The following is a 15,620-nucleotide window of genomic DNA, read 5'->3' on the forward strand; positions in this document are numbered from 1 at the left end:
GGGTTCTTCAGTGTCAAAGCTACGGATTGTGCCAGTAGAATAGTACAATGATATGAGCATTCAATCCATATATCTTTGGTCAGCCTGCAAGGCATGTTCAAAATTCAGGCGAGGCCATCTCAGCCATTCATCTTTTTATCATCAATAAATAGAGTACCAAAGTACCATGAAACATCTGTTACCATTAAGATCTATCAAATCAGTACTAAGATGTAGGAGTCTGGAAAGAAGCTCTACATAAAATACATGCAATTATTCCTGACAGTATGCATAATAAGCAGGAAGAAGTGAAGAATAACAGTCTTTGGACTACAAAAAAATATTGCACATTTATCAAACGTATAAATAAACAGCTACAAATGAAACAAAGTGCATTAATCTTACCCTGCTTCTTAAATGGTGAATCAAAAGCAACTTTCAGGTTTAAGGTATTGTGTTCACCTGGAAGAATGGCTTTCTCTGAAACAGGCAGTCTTGAGTCGGTTGATTGCTTTTCATTTGTACATATGGGAGCCAATGATTGGACTCCTTCATTATCTCTGAAATGTCCATTTGTTTGCATTTCTAACTTAGCTTTTTCCAAAGCACCAACTCTAAGTGTTCTCTTGTTTGTCTTTATGGTCTGCGTGTCAGAATGTACTTCATTTTTAGATGTCTTCTTTTTAAGTAGTTCATTTCCTTTCACAGTTCTGGGTCCACCACGTTTTCTTACATGGGTGGTCAGGTTTTCTATTAAAGATACTGTGTTTATGGCTTGTCCTTCAGAGGCCACTGCAGCTGATAACTGAATGTCATTCGTTACCTGTGTTTGAGCCAGCATCTGCATGGCCTGATCTGTAGCTGGGGCTGTGCTTATTTGATTTTGTTCTTGAGCCACATTAATCAATGTTTGACAGACTTTGTCTTTTGCCTGTATGGTTAGTCTATTAGAAGGCGGACTGAGGTTGATGGTTGGCTCCTGAGCAGCATCCAGATGCTTTTGCATTCTCTTTTTTTTTCCATCTGCCACAGTAGCTGACCTATTTGCCGGTGGCTTGACATTATTTAACTGGTTTTCCCAGGAGTGGGAGATAAAAACATTCCCATCAATCTCCTCGATATCAGCAGTTTCATCCAAATTATCTTTAGAACTCTGAGACGGTGGAACTCGGAGAGAAGCATGTAGAGAGTGTACTGAAACCCTTCATGAAAAATAATTATTAAGCAAAGTTAAATACTGAATGCACTATAGATTTTATATACAGCAGTTAATCAAAAGCAGTGCAGATAATGATTTATAGCAAGGAAAAAAAACAGGAAAACTTTTTAGGGTGCAGAATATAAATGCAACGGCAAGCGGCTGCTATTTTGGATAACTTGCAGCTGTTTATTTTTATTTATTTATTCATTTAATTTGACATACGCGCCCAGGACTCGGAGGCACCCGACGCTAGATTAGATCCATAGTAAGGCATAGGTAGTTACAGTACACAGTTAAGGTTCATAGTGGTTTCAGAGAGACTTTTGCATATTTGTTAAAAAGTGTGGTTTTGACTTGTTTGCGGAATGCCAGCTAGGATGGTTCGTTCCTGGTTGCGGGTGGGGGCGTGTTCCATAATGTGGGAGCGATGACAGTGAAGTAGGAGCCCCCTGATCGTTTCCTGGTGAATCTAGGGGTAGTAAGAGAGATGAAGGAGGATGAGCGTAAGGTTTGCAAATTGGAACTTTTGGAGATGCGATGGGTGAGATAGCTGGGGGGGGGGGAGCTGTGTTGTAGAGGCAGCAGTGGGTGGTGGAGAGTATTTTAAATTCCATGCATGCTTTGACGGGAAGTCAATGGGCTTCACGTCTGATATGGGAGATGTGCTCTTGATCGTTTGAGGCCCCAAACTGCTCTAAGGACGTTATTCTGTATGAGTTGTCGTTGAAGGTTTTTGTTGGAAGTCCCTGCTAGGATGGCATTGTAGTAGTCGTGTTTGCTGCTGATGATTGCTCTCGTTAGAGGGAGGCAGTTGCTAGGGGTGAGCAATTTTGTAGAGATGCTGGAGAGAGGTGCGGCTTGATGGTTCTAGGTCCTTTCCTCGAATCTCGAGAGTGAGCACTGGTGTGGACGCAGACGAGGAAACAGGCATGGGAGCAGGTAGCTCTGTAATTACGGAGTGCCGAGCTTCGACCAGGACCCCGTAGCCCATGCAGAAGTCCCCCCCCCACACCCCATGAGCCTGGCGCCTAGGCTGGCATCCTACGGCGGAGTTTGATGAGGTGACACGGATTCGCAGCCCAAGTCACTTTGCCCTGCACTCCCGTTATACTGTTCACAGCTGACTCCAAAGTTTGAGCTGAGCGGGCTGCAGGTTACGGGCCACGGGTAGTCTGGAATTCCGTGGTCTCCGCTGTTTGCAGAGGGACGAGGACTAGAGGGCCGGAGGAGCGGAAGGAAAAGTGGACTGGGCGGAGTGTGGAACTTGGGAAACCCGGCAGTAACGCTATACAGCAGCGCAGCTGTCTGTGCACGGTGCTTTGGGGGAATGGGGGATTCCTCCTGTGCTAAAGGAAGCTGGGAGTGAAGGCTTGAGCTTGACTAAGTGCCCCGTGAGTACCACCTTAGGAGGAGTTGTTGACTGCCTAATGTGGAGTGCCACTGGTAGTTGTGGCTAACCACTCCTCCTCCCTTCATAAAGACTTAACATAAGGTGACCAGGCGAGTCCCGCTTTGCCGCAGATGACTTATGCAGCATTTGAAGTGCTCGTGAATAATTTCACTTTCTGGAGGACTACTGGCCCCACAAGGCTGTGCAACCGTGTGGGTGGTTCCATAGAGGCTCCTGGATCCTATTATCCTTAATCACCTTCTGGACTCGAAGTAAGAATGCGGCTCACTTTAACATCGGGCATGCCAGCCCGCAGTACCATTATGCGAGCGAGTGTCGGGGGCTCAAGATACCATGGAGATGCCTCCATTATTTGTTCCACTCCCAGAAGGAGTCGGGTCAAACTCCTCGCCGCAGGTAATGTGGATATCCGCAAATTTTGCAATGGGTCTCTCTCGGCCTTTCGGGCTCAGGTCGGGAACCCACCCCAGGCTTTACCTGAGGAGGGGACCTCGGGGGAGTGGGGTGGGGGGGACCGACCTGAGCTTATCAATAAAGGCCCTAATATTCAGGTCGAGCCTGCAACAGAGGTCGCTTTGAACACACAGCCTCTGGTGGGCTCCGGGAAGCAGTGCTCCATCTCCGACACAGCTTTGTTAGAATCTTTACCTGTGTCGGGTGCAGTGGCCCAAGGTCCTGTTGAACTTATTGAAAGTGATTCTAAATTGGGGGACAGCGTCACCAGTAATGTTCTCAGAGAGTTCGAGAAGTGACCCTCACTCGATTAGTAGTGACCAGGGTGGGTCAAGGGGCTCTTCTTGTCCTGCAAGTGAGCCTTTACCTCCACCTCCGCAAGGGAAAGTGAGCAATGTGTTAACCCATAATCAAAGTATGAATATATCTGTTATGGTAATCCAAAGGGAGAATGATTGGGGAATTGCCTTACATGCAATGAATCTCGCATTATCTACAACGTCTAGAGCCCTCGAAGCATGTGAACCGAAATTAATTTGGCAGGAGGGCTGTATGGAGACAATAATGAAAGGGCAATTCATCAACGACGAATTCTTAGCTAAAATATTTGAGAAATGCGGGTCACCAAAAGTGTTGAAGCCACCTATGAATAATGTAGCTGCGCAGTCAAAGAATGATGTTGAGCCGGGTATATGAGTGGGGGGTGTCACAAATGTGATCGCAATACCAAAGGTGGTGGAATCGGTGATCCCGTGTTTTGTGGAAGTCATCTATGAAAATTCAAAAGGTGAGGGTGGTCACAGGGTGGAGGGGGTTGAGTGTGTAAAGCCTCCACCCGCTATAGTGGAAGAAATGGTGGTGGAGAAACCAAACCCTAATATGGTAGATGTAGTGCCTCTGGGGGAAAAGCAAACAACGAACCCAGAGAATCCCGTATTAAAACCCATCAAATTGGCTGCAAAAAAGCTCCCAAAGAATCAACAATTACCCAAGTCGGTGGGGAAATCTTCGGTCAAACACTTCTTCAAGGTTATCTCGGTTCCCAAGCGTACGACGTTGGCAGCCTCTGAGGCTATCAAACAAAAATACATATCCCGAGCCCTGGATAAAAGGAAAGGGGCACTTAGCTTCTGCCCCCGCCAGCCCTTAGAGTACCCCCCTTTGGATAACCTTGTAGAGGAATTGTCAGAGACACGTGATGGTCCTGAGCAGGCGCCACCCCAGCAGAAATCTAAAACAGTCATAAACCACCCGAAAGACACTGTAAATGAGGGGGGGGGGGCATCCCTAAGGTCGACCAGTATCGGGCAGAGATCAGGAAAGCGGTGGATGAGTATATGTCAAAGACTCGTCCTACTCCTCTTCCGCCTCCTGTTAAACCGTCTGGTCCCAACCAGTCCGTCTTGACACAAAGAAAAAGCTACAGCCGGCTTGGATAGTGAGGTCCAAGCCGTATCTTTCTGCCCAAACAGTGACTCCCGGGTAAATCCAATGCAGGCAAAGGATTCTCGGAGGGCCCTCCAATGGAGTGGTGAAGTGGAGGGTCCGCATACAGTAGATTCTGAGAGCCACCCGATAGGGGCCAGGGTCCTGATTGACAACACTGGAGATTTAACACAGATAACAGGGCCAATTATCTCTTTACTAGAGCAGACTTTGAAGAAGATGCAGAGCCCGAATATGCATTTGGAAGAGGTGCCCCCTGAGAGTAATAGCAATCACCCTAAGGGTAAGCAACACAAGCCCCCAGTGGGAAACAGGATGGTAGAGTTTCCCCTGCTTTTTTCATGCAGAAGACCACCCTGCACACAATATGATCTCAACAGGCGAGCGATCTTAGCAATCTTCTCAGAGATCCCCAATTTACGAGATGTGGTGTCTGCTGACTTGTCCCAAGTAGAATTCTTAAACACATCTAATTTGAATGCAGTAATCCTGTGGGTAAAATCAAGGGTCGTCCAGAATGTAATTTGGCAAGAAAGAGAGGAGTTGTTCGCCTTAGGGTTCGTTCTCGAGCCTTTAAGTGATAGAGCATTAACTCCCCAGCAATCGCCCCGGTATCCCAATGATGTGAGGAGTGAGATTGTGAGAAAGCCCAACGAGCAACTGCACCGTGAGGTCCATTCGCATGGTGGAAGGCCTGCGAATGGGGGGAGGGAGGTGCAGATGTCATTGGCTAGTTGGAACACCAGGGGATTCTCGCACCTTTTGAATAGTGACCAGAATGATTTGAATAAATATGGCATTGTCTTTTTACAAGAGACCTGGCTCACGGATGCGCCTCTTTGGGATGACCACGAAATCCTCCTAAACCCAGCTGTGAAACCAGCCTTGGGACGCCCAATGTCAGGGTTGGTCATAGCGGTTAAAAAGGGGAGTGGTATGACAACTGAGCTCTGGGCAATGCCTAACAGTTATATGTTATTGGGCAAGCTAATGACTGGGTCAGAAGTGTATGCTTTGTTAAATATATACTGGAACCCAATTGCTATGTCGGACGACACCTTTTTCAATGACTTAAATAACATCCTTGACCTAGTGGTCTTGAACCCTAGGATAACTGGCCTGGTTTTAGCGGGTGATTTAAACCTAAAGTGCATGAGCAAAGGTACATGTAAAAATAAAAAGATGGACAAGATGGGACTCTCTTGTTAAAGCCAGAGGGTTGGTTATGCTCAATGGAGCCTTTAAAGCAGATATTCCACCAGTTCCGACATGGCAAAAAGGGGCCAGTGAGTCAATCATAGATTTTATCTATGTGAATGAGGGTCTCTGGCCAGCAGTAGTCCAATTTAATGTCACGAAATCAGACTCTAGTGATCACAATATTTTAGAAACCCACTGGAAGTGCGCTCCATTAAGTGGGCCAAAGGATAGGCAGTATGTAAGAGCTTCTTGTGTTGTATATGCTGGTGGTAAAAAGCTATGCTGGTCGGAGAAGGAGGTAATCTCCCTTAATCATGATTTAGACAGATGTCATGTTGATTATTCTTTGTTGTTAAGAGGGGACAAAGTTGAACGGCCTGATCAAATTCAGGTATGCCGGAAACAAGGACCGGATGGTAATCATCCTTCTCAGCATTTACATGTATTTGACAAAGAAGTGAAAGAGAAGAAAGCGAGATTACGCAGGGATCTTAGAGCGGTCCACTGTGGTTCTTTAGGGAATAGGTCGACCAAAGCCACTAGACTGAAAACCGCTTACAGAAATTGGGTAAGACAGCACCAGGCGAAGATGTTTTAGGAAGATGGGGCAACTATGCTGAAAGCATTAGCAGGGAAAAATATAGCAGAAATGTGGTCATTGATGAATTATGCTACTTTGGGTTCTCAGTTAAGTTATCAAGTTATAGGAGTCCAAACTCAAAAATGGTTTTACAAAGGTAGCGGGCGCCCCTCTCTCGGAAGAACAGACATGATAATCTGTTCAGTGGTTATTAACCACTTGAGAGTTCGCAGCCACTGCTTTTACTCACTGTGCCTTTCACAGATGGGAAATATCCATTTGCATATCAGTCTTTGTCCTGCCCAGGGGCAGTCCAGCACCGAAATACAATGGCAATTCCAATCTGAACGAGAGTACCACCAGCAACCCCATACACGTGTTTCACCCTTGTTGGGGATCATCAGTGAGGTGAAGCTGATGCCTCTCTAAGCACAGTGAGAGGGAGACCACGTCTGGTTGCCCCCAGGAGACCTAGGGTTACCAATCCCAGGTTCCTTAACAAATAGTTTTACAAAGGTAGCGGGCGCCCCTCTCTCGGAAGAACAGACATGATAATCTGTTCAGTGGTTATTAACCACTTGAGAGTTCGCAGCCACTGCTTTTACTCACTGTGCCTTTCACAGATGGGAAATATCCATTTGCATATCAGTCTTTGTCCTGCCCAGGGGCAGTCCAGCACCGAAATACAATGGCAATTCCAATCTGAACGAGAGTACCACCAGCAACCCCATACACGTGTTTCACCCTTGTTGGGGATCATCAGTGAGGTGAAGCTGATGCCTCTCTAAGCACAGTGAGAGGGAGACCACGTCTGGTTGCCCCCAGGAGACCTAGGGTTACCAATCCCAGGTTCCTTAACAAATAGTTTTACAAAGGTAGCGGGCGCCCCTCTCTCGGAAGAACAGACATGATAATCTGTTCAGTGGTTATTAACCACTTGAGAGTTCGCAGCCACTGCTTTTACTCACTGTGCCTTTCACAGATGGGAAATATCCATTTGCATATCAGTCTTTGTCCTGCCCAGGGGCAGTCCAGCACCGAAATACAATGGCAATTCCAATCTGAACGAGAGTACCACCAGCAACCCCATACACGTGTTTCACCCTTGTTGGGGATCATCAGTGAGGTGAAGCTGATGCCTCTCTAAGCACAGTGAGAGGGAGACCACGTCTGGTTGCCCCCAGGAGACCTAGGGTTACCAATCCCAGGTTCCTTAACAAATAGTTTTACAAAGGTAGCGGGCGCCCCTCTCTCGGAAGAACAGACATGATAATCTGTTCAGTGGTTATTAACCACTTGAGAGTTCGCAGCCACTGCTTTTACTCACTGTGCCTTTCACAGATGGGAAATATCCATTTGCATATCAGTCTTTGTCCTGCCCAGGGGCAGTCCAGCACCGAAATACAATGGCAATTCCAATCTGAACGAGAGTACCACCAGCAACCCCATACACGTGTTTCACCCTTGTTGGGGATCATCAGTGAGGTGAAGCTGATGCCTCTCTAAGCACAGTGAGAGGGAGACCACGTCTGGTTGCCCCCAGGAGACCTAGGGTTACCAATCCCAGGTTCCTTAACAAATAGTTTTACAAAGGTAGCGGGCGCCCCTCTCTCGGAAGAACAGACATGATAATCTGTTCAGTGGTTATTAACCACTTGAGAGTTCGCAGCCACTGCTTTTACTCACTGTGCCTTTCACAGATGGGAAATATCCATTTGCATATCAGTCTTTGTCCTGCCCAGGGGCAGTCCAGCACCGAAATACAATGGCAATTCCAATCTGAACGAGAGTACCACCAGCAACCCCATACACGTGTTTCACCCTTGTTGGGGATCATCAGTGAGGTGAAGCTGATGCCTCTCTAAGCACAGTGAGAGGGAGACCACGTCTGGTTGCCCCCAGGAGACCTAGGGTTACCAATCCCAGGTTCCTTAACAAATAGTTTTACAAAGGTAGCGGGCGCCCCTCTCTCGGAAGAACAGACATGATAATCTGTTCAGTGGTTATTAACCACTTGAGAGTTCGCAGCCACTGCTTTTACTCACTGTGCCTTTCACAGATGGGAAATATCCATTTGCATATCAGTCTTTGTCCTGCCCAGGGGCAGTCCAGCACCGAAATACAATGGCAATTCCAATCTGAACGAGAGTACCACCAGCAACCCCATACACGTGTTTCACCCTTGTTGGGGATCATCAGTGAGGTGAAGCTGATGCCTCTCTAAGCACAGTGAGAGGGAGACCACGTCTGGTTGCCCCCAGGAGACCTAGGGTTACCAATCCCAGGTTCCTTAACAAATAGTTTTACAAAGGTAGCGGGCGCCCCTCTCTCGGAAGAACAGACATGATAATCTGTTCAGTGGTTATTAACCACTTGAGAGTTCGCAGCCACTGCTTTTACTCACTGTGCCTTTCACAGATGGGAAATATCCATTTGCATATCAGTCTTTGTCCTGCCCAGGGGCAGTCCAGCACCGAAATACAATGGCAATTCCAATCTGAACGAGAGTACCACCAGCAACCCCATACACGTGTTTCACCCTTGTTGGGGATCATCAGTGAGGTGAAGCTGATGCCTCTCTAAGCACAGTGAGAGGGAGACCACGTCTGGTTGCCCCCAGGAGACCTAGGGTTACCAATCCCAGGTTCCTTAACAAATAGTTTTACAAAGGTAGCGGGCGCCCCTCTCTCGGAAGAACAGACATGATAATCTGTTCAGTGGTTATTAACCACTTGAGAGTTCGCAGCCACTGCTTTTACTCACTGTGCCTTTCACAGATGGGAAATATCCATTTGCATATCAGTCTTTGTCCTGCCCAGGGGCAGTCCAGCACCGAAATACAATGGCAATTCCAATCTGAACGAGAGTACCACCAGCAACCCCATACACGTGTTTCACCCTTGTTGGGGATCATCAGTGAGGTGAAGCTGATGCCTCTCTAAGCACAGTGAGAGGGAGACCACGTCTGGTTGCCCCCAGGAGACCTAGGGTTACCAATCCCAGGTTCCTTAACAAATAGTTTTACAAAGGTAGCGGGCGCCCCTCTCTCGGAAGAACAGACATGATAATCTGTTCAGTGGTTATTAACCACTTGAGAGTTCGCAGCCACTGCTTTTACTCACTGTGCCTTTCACAGATGGGAAATATCCATTTGCATATCAGTCTTTGTCCTGCCCAGGGGCAGTCCAGCACCGAAATACAATGGCAATTCCAATCTGAACGAGAGTACCACCAGCAACCCCATACACGTGTTTCACCCTTGTTGGGGATCATCAGTGAGGTGAAGCTGATGCCTCTCTAAGCACAGTGAGAGGGAGACCACGTCTGGTTGCCCCCAGGAGACCTAGGGTTACCAATCCCAGGTTCCTTAACAAATAGTTTTACAAAGGTAGCGGGCGCCCCTCTCTCGGAAGAACAGACATGATAATCTGTTCAGTGGTTATTAACCACTTGAGAGTTCGCAGCCACTGCTTTTACTCACTGTGCCTTTCACAGATGGGAAATATCCATTTGCATATCAGTCTTTGTCCTGCCCAGGGGCAGTCCAGCACCGAAATACAATGGCAATTCCAATCTGAACGAGAGTACCACCAGCAACCCCATACACGTGTTTCACCCTTGTTGGGGATCATCAGTGAGGTGAAGCTGATGCCTCTCTAAGCACAGTGAGAGGGAGACCACGTCTGGTTGCCCCCAGGAGACCTAGGGTTACCAATCCCAGGTTCCTTAACAAATAGTTTTACAAAGGTAGCGGGCGCCCCTCTCTCGGAAGAACAGACATGATAATCTGTTCAGTGGTTATTAACCACTTGAGAGTTCGCAGCCACTGCTTTTACTCACTGTGCCTTTCACAGATGGGAAATATCCATTTGCATATCAGTCTTTGTCCTGCCCAGGGGCAGTCCAGCACCGAAATACAATGGCAATTCCAATCTGAACGAGAGTACCACCAGCAACCCCATACACGTGTTTCACCCTTGTTGGGGATCATCAGTGAGGTGAAGCTGATGCCTCTCTAAGCACAGTGAGAGGGAGACCACGTCTGGTTGCCCCCAGGAGACCTAGGGTTACCAATCCCAGGTTCCTTAACAAATAGTTTTACAAAGGTAGCGGGCGCCCCTCTCTCGGAAGAACAGACATGATAATCTGTTCAGTGGTTATTAACCACTTGAGAGTTCGCAGCCACTGCTTTTACTCACTGTGCCTTTCACAGATGGGAAATATCCATTTGCATATCAGTCTTTGTCCTGCCCAGGGGCAGTCCAGCACCGAAATACAATGGCAATTCCAATCTGAACGAGAGTACCACCAGCAACCCCATACACGTGTTTCACCCTTGTTGGGGATCATCAGTGAGGTGAAGCTGATGCCTCTCTAAGCACAGTGAGAGGGAGACCACGTCTGGTTGCCCCCAGGAGACCTAGGGTTACCAATCCCAGGTTCCTTAACAAATAGTTTTACAAAGGTAGCGGGCGCCCCTCTCTCGGAAGAACAGACATGATAATCTGTTCAGTGGTTATTAACCACTTGAGAGTTCGCAGCCACTGCTTTTACTCACTGTGCCTTTCACAGATGGGAAATATCCATTTGCATATCAGTCTTTGTCCTGCCCAGGGGCAGTCCAGCACCGAAATACAATGGCAATTCCAATCTGAACGAGAGTACCACCAGCAACCCCATACACGTGTTTCACCCTTGTTGGGGATCATCAGTGAGGTGAAGCTGATGCCTCTCTAAGCACAGTGAGAGGGAGACCACGTCTGGTTGCCCCCAGGAGACCTAGGGTTACCAATCCCAGGTTCCTTAACAAATAGTTTTACAAAGGTAGCGGGCGCCCCTCTCTCGGAAGAACAGACATGATAATCTGTTCAGTGGTTATTAACCACTTGAGAGTTCGCAGCCACTGCTTTTACTCACTGTGCCTTTCACAGATGGGAAATATCCATTTGCATATCAGTCTTTGTCCTGCCCAGGGGCAGTCCAGCACCGAAATACAATGGCAATTCCAATCTGAACGAGAGTACCACCAGCAACCCCATACACGTGTTTCACCCTTGTTGGGGATCATCAGTGAGGTGAAGCTGATGCCTCTCTAAGCACAGTGAGAGGGAGACCACGTCTGGTTGCCCCCAGGAGACCTAGGGTTACCAATCCCAGGTTCCTTAACAAATAGTTTTACAAAGGTAGCGGGCGCCCCTCTCTCGGAAGAACAGACATGATAATCTGTTCAGTGGTTATTAACCACTTGAGAGTTCGCAGCCACTGCTTTTACTCACTGTGCCTTTCACAGATGGGAAATATCCATTTGCATATCAGTCTTTGTCCTGCCCAGGGGCAGTCCAGCACCGAAATACAATGGCAATTCCAATCTGAACGAGAGTACCACCAGCAACCCCATACACGTGTTTCACCCTTGTTGGGGATCATCAGTGAGGTGAAGCTGATGCCTCTCTAAGCACAGTGAGAGGGAGACCACGTCTGGTTGCCCCCAGGAGACCTAGGGTTACCAATCCCAGGTTCCTTAACAAATAGTTTTACAAAGGTAGCGGGCGCCCCTCTCTCGGAAGAACAGACATGATAATCATGTCTGTTCTTGCGAGAGAGGGGCGCCCGCTACCTTTGTTAAACAAACTCAAAAATGGATTGACCACTTTACTCTGTTGTATGCTCGAGATGCTTCGGGTAGCAGCTGGGTTGAGCCTGGTCCTCTGGGTCAGTTTCATCTGAATTTTGAACTCGAGGACATTGTCGAGCTCATTAAATCTGCCTCGAATTCTAAAGCCTGTGGCACAGATGGGCTGTCTAATTTTAAACTTAAAAAATTCCCTGAGCCATGGCCTGCGGTTTTATATAAAATCTTTAAGACCGTAAATGAAACGCGGCGTCTCCCCTCTACGTGGACTCAAGCGATAACAATCCCGATCTATAAGAAAGGGGATAGACTGGAACCAAGCAGCTATAGACCCATATCACTGCTTGATGTTCCAGGAAAGTTGTACTGCCGTCTAATCCTGCGGGAACTTCAAGCATGGGCAAGCCAAATGAAACTGGCAGACCCCTTACAGGCGGGTTTTGTGAAGGGGTTGGGAACAATCCCCAATATTGTACTACTCAGGGTCATTAAGGCACAGCAAGCAGAGAGAGCACAGCCCCTATATATGGGATTTATCGACTTAAAGGCTGCTTTCGACTCTGTTGACCGGGAGTTGCTGTTTCGAAAACTGAAGGCCTACGATTGTCCTATGTCACTGTTGTCTCTGATCATCCTGTTCCACACTAAGACATAACATGCGTGTACGCATTAGCTTGGATGGAAAATTGTCACCCGAAATTGCAACACAACATGGCCTTAAACAAGGCTGGGCGTTAGCAGCTTTTTTGTTTAATTTTTTCATTCTCGATATGGGGAAGGAATTTGCTAACTGTAATGGGGATCCTCCGAGGCTGGGCCTTCACCAAATCCTGTATATGTTGTATGCGGATGATTTGGTGTTACTGTCACAAAAACCTCAGGGGCTACAATGCATGTTGGAGAAGTTGGGGACCTATGCCTGCAAAAACGGCCTGTGTATTAATGTGAGTAAATCCCAGGTATTAACATGTAAACCTTCGATAACTAGTAAGAGGTTTCAAGTCAATCACAAATGGTCAATCCAAGACATAACGTTGGAAAAAGTCTGAGTATAAATATCTGGGAACCCTAATCATGGATAGTCAACGTAAGGGTGACGATTGTGCAAGGTCTCTGCGAAAGTTATCGCAGCTGATCTCACAGACCAGAATAATAATTAAAAAGCATGGGAAATTCACTTTAAAACATGCACTTGACTTTTATAAGATGAAAGTGTCCCCGATCTTGTTGTATGGGGTGGAAGGAACGGTACTAAATAAATCTCACCCATGGAACGCTCTTGAATCCAAATATTGGAAAGAGACTTTATCAGTACCAAAGGCAGTTCCGATTGCACTGATTAGGTACAAGCTGGGCCTGTTGTCCCTCCACGCCCAGGCAAGTTGGAGACAATGTGCGTTATTGCGAAAATGCTTATTGGGGGTCAACACGAGTACCATCTTAGAAGTGTTAGCCTCTGCCCTGCTGAAATTAAGAATTAAATTCGCAAGAGAATGGCTCAATTGTGTGTTAAATTGTCTGGCCAAGGCGGAGGTATCTCTTGAATTGTTACTGCTGAATGCGGACCGGGCTAAAAGAAAGATATATTACGTAGACTGGGCTGAGACGCTTGCTACTTGCAACCTTTATAAAGACTTTGATATCTGGTCTTTTGGCATAAAACCTTATGGGAGAATGGCGTCGTACCTGGTAAAATGTCCATCACCTGAGACCAGTGCTGAATTTCTAAGGTTCAGACTTAATCTGTGGGGCACGTGTGAGGTATTGGCCCGGCGTAAAGTCATAACTGCAGCACAGAACTACTGTAGATATTGCTTAGATACTTCACAAAAGGAAACCCGTCAGCATCTTTTAATTGACTGCTAGGCTTTAAGGGAGGTCCGGAATAGATGCTTCCTTAATATTCTCACTTTTCACATTCATACCTCAAGTGAGAGTAGATGGCAAATAATATTTTCATCTTCAAGAGAACGTGTCCAAATTGCAGTGGTACAATTCTTTAGAGTAATTCTCCCGAAAGTTGAAGCCACAGGGGGTCAAATTGACATAATGCTTCCTTAGACTCATAAGTCAAAATCCGCTGTGAGATAGGATGTTGGTCCCATTTTAGGAGGTTTGAGTGAATTTTATGTTAAGAGGATTGGTGGAACCCTAAAATTCCTTTGGCCTAATGGAGGGGGTATAGTTTAAATTGTTAGGGGGAATACGTTTTTATCGGGTTTTTTTTATATTTGTTATGCAATTTGGATTCATTTGTTATTTGCATATTTGTTGTTTTAGGAAAACTTGTGTTGTATGAATTGTGTAATTGTTGTATAAATGGTGATAAAATATTTGAAAAGTTGTTACGCAACTAAAACAAATAAAAAAAAATTTGAAAAAAATGTGTAGAGAGACTGAGTTGTTTAGTTGAGTATGCTGCAGAGGCCATGGCCTTCACATGTTTGTTCAGGTTGAGTTCAGCGTCTAGGTAGACTCCTAGTGTTTTGACATTGGGAGAGACAGGGATACTGTTTCAGTCAATGAAGATAAAGGAGTAGGCAGAGTCAAGGTGTTTGAGATGGTGGGGGAGCAGACAATGAGCAGCTCAATTTTATCATAATTTAGGCAGAGGTGGTGTTTAGCCACCCAGGCCTGTATGATGTTGTAGATGTGATTGATGTTTGTGCAGTCAAGCTCGTAGGAGCCAGAGAGTTTAAGGAGGATCTGGGGGTCATCTGCAAAATATGTATAAGGGATATTGAGGTTGTCAAGGTGATCAAACAGACCCTTGGTTTACGTGTTGTAGAGCGTGGGGGAGACACAAGAGTCCTGTGGGACCCCATAGGTCACTGGGATGGGGTCTGCTGCTTCCATGCCGGCGAAGACCCTAGAGGCTTTGGCCTTAGGAAGGATTGACCCATTTGGCCGCATATTGGGAGAAGCTGAAGGCGGTGGTGAGGCAGTGGCAGAGGATATTGTGGTCTACGAGATGGAATGCCGCTGAGAGGTCGAATAGCATGAGAATGGCGAGGTCTCCCTGGTCCCGAATGTGATCAAGTTGAATCTTGAGATCGAGGAGGGCATATTCCGTGCTATGTCTAGGTCTAAAGCCGGATTGGCGTAGGCCAATAGGGAAGGGGTCTCAAGGTAGGTTTGGAGTTGTAGATAAGTGGTGCAGTGGAGGATTTTCAGGAGGAATGGGACTGTGGTGATGGGACGGTAGTTGGTGGGGAGAATGGGATCAAGGGAGGGGTTTTTCAGCAATGGTATGACCTAGCCTTCATTGATGGAGCTCGGTATGGTGCAGGAGCTGAAAGAGGCATTGATACATTTAGCAGTGGTGGTGGCCAGAGGCTCGGCACAGAGTTTGACCATGTGTGTAGGGCAATGATGGGAAGCATTTCTAATGGGGTAGCGGGGGTGAATTGGAAGAGGGGAATGGTGGGTGTGGAGGGGGGATTTAGGGTCGGAGGTTCAGCTTGAGGGATCTGCGCTTTCTTGAGGATGGTTTTATCTCTGAGGTTCTGGATTTTGTTGGCTAAGGTGGATTGTACAAAGGTGCACCAGGCTTTGTCCTTGGAGAAGGTTGGGGCAGATGGGACCGGAGTTTCAAGTTCTTTGCGAACTTTGAATAGCTCTTTGGTTTTGGATCGGGCTTCTGTGATGCGGGTATTGTAGATGCTGGCTTTGGTGTTGATGATGGCAGTTTGTAGGAGGCGGCGCAGATGCAGAACGC

The 15,620-nt window shown here is 47.0% G+C and overlaps 1 protein-coding gene across 5 annotated transcripts in view; it reads right to left on the minus strand.

Moving 5' to 3' along the window:
* Positions 1-15,620, minus strand: part of CENPC (centromere protein C) — a 1,963,500-nt gene that overhangs the window by 900,328 nt on the left and 1,047,552 nt on the right. For all 5 annotated transcript variants that reach the window (XM_069630493.1, XM_069630492.1, XM_069630490.1 and 2 more), the window contains one exon: positions 385-1,181. In XM_069630493.1, coding sequence (XP_069486594.1) covers positions 385-1,181 — 797 coding nt within the window. The remainder of the gene's footprint in view (positions 1-384; positions 1,182-15,620) is intronic.

This window comes from Ambystoma mexicanum, chromosome 6q, assembly GCF_040938575.1.
Source record: "Ambystoma mexicanum isolate Mex_15411 chromosome 6q, UKY_AmexF1_1, whole genome shotgun sequence".
Lineage (NCBI taxonomy): Eukaryota > Metazoa > Chordata > Amphibia > Caudata > Ambystomatidae > Ambystoma > Ambystoma mexicanum.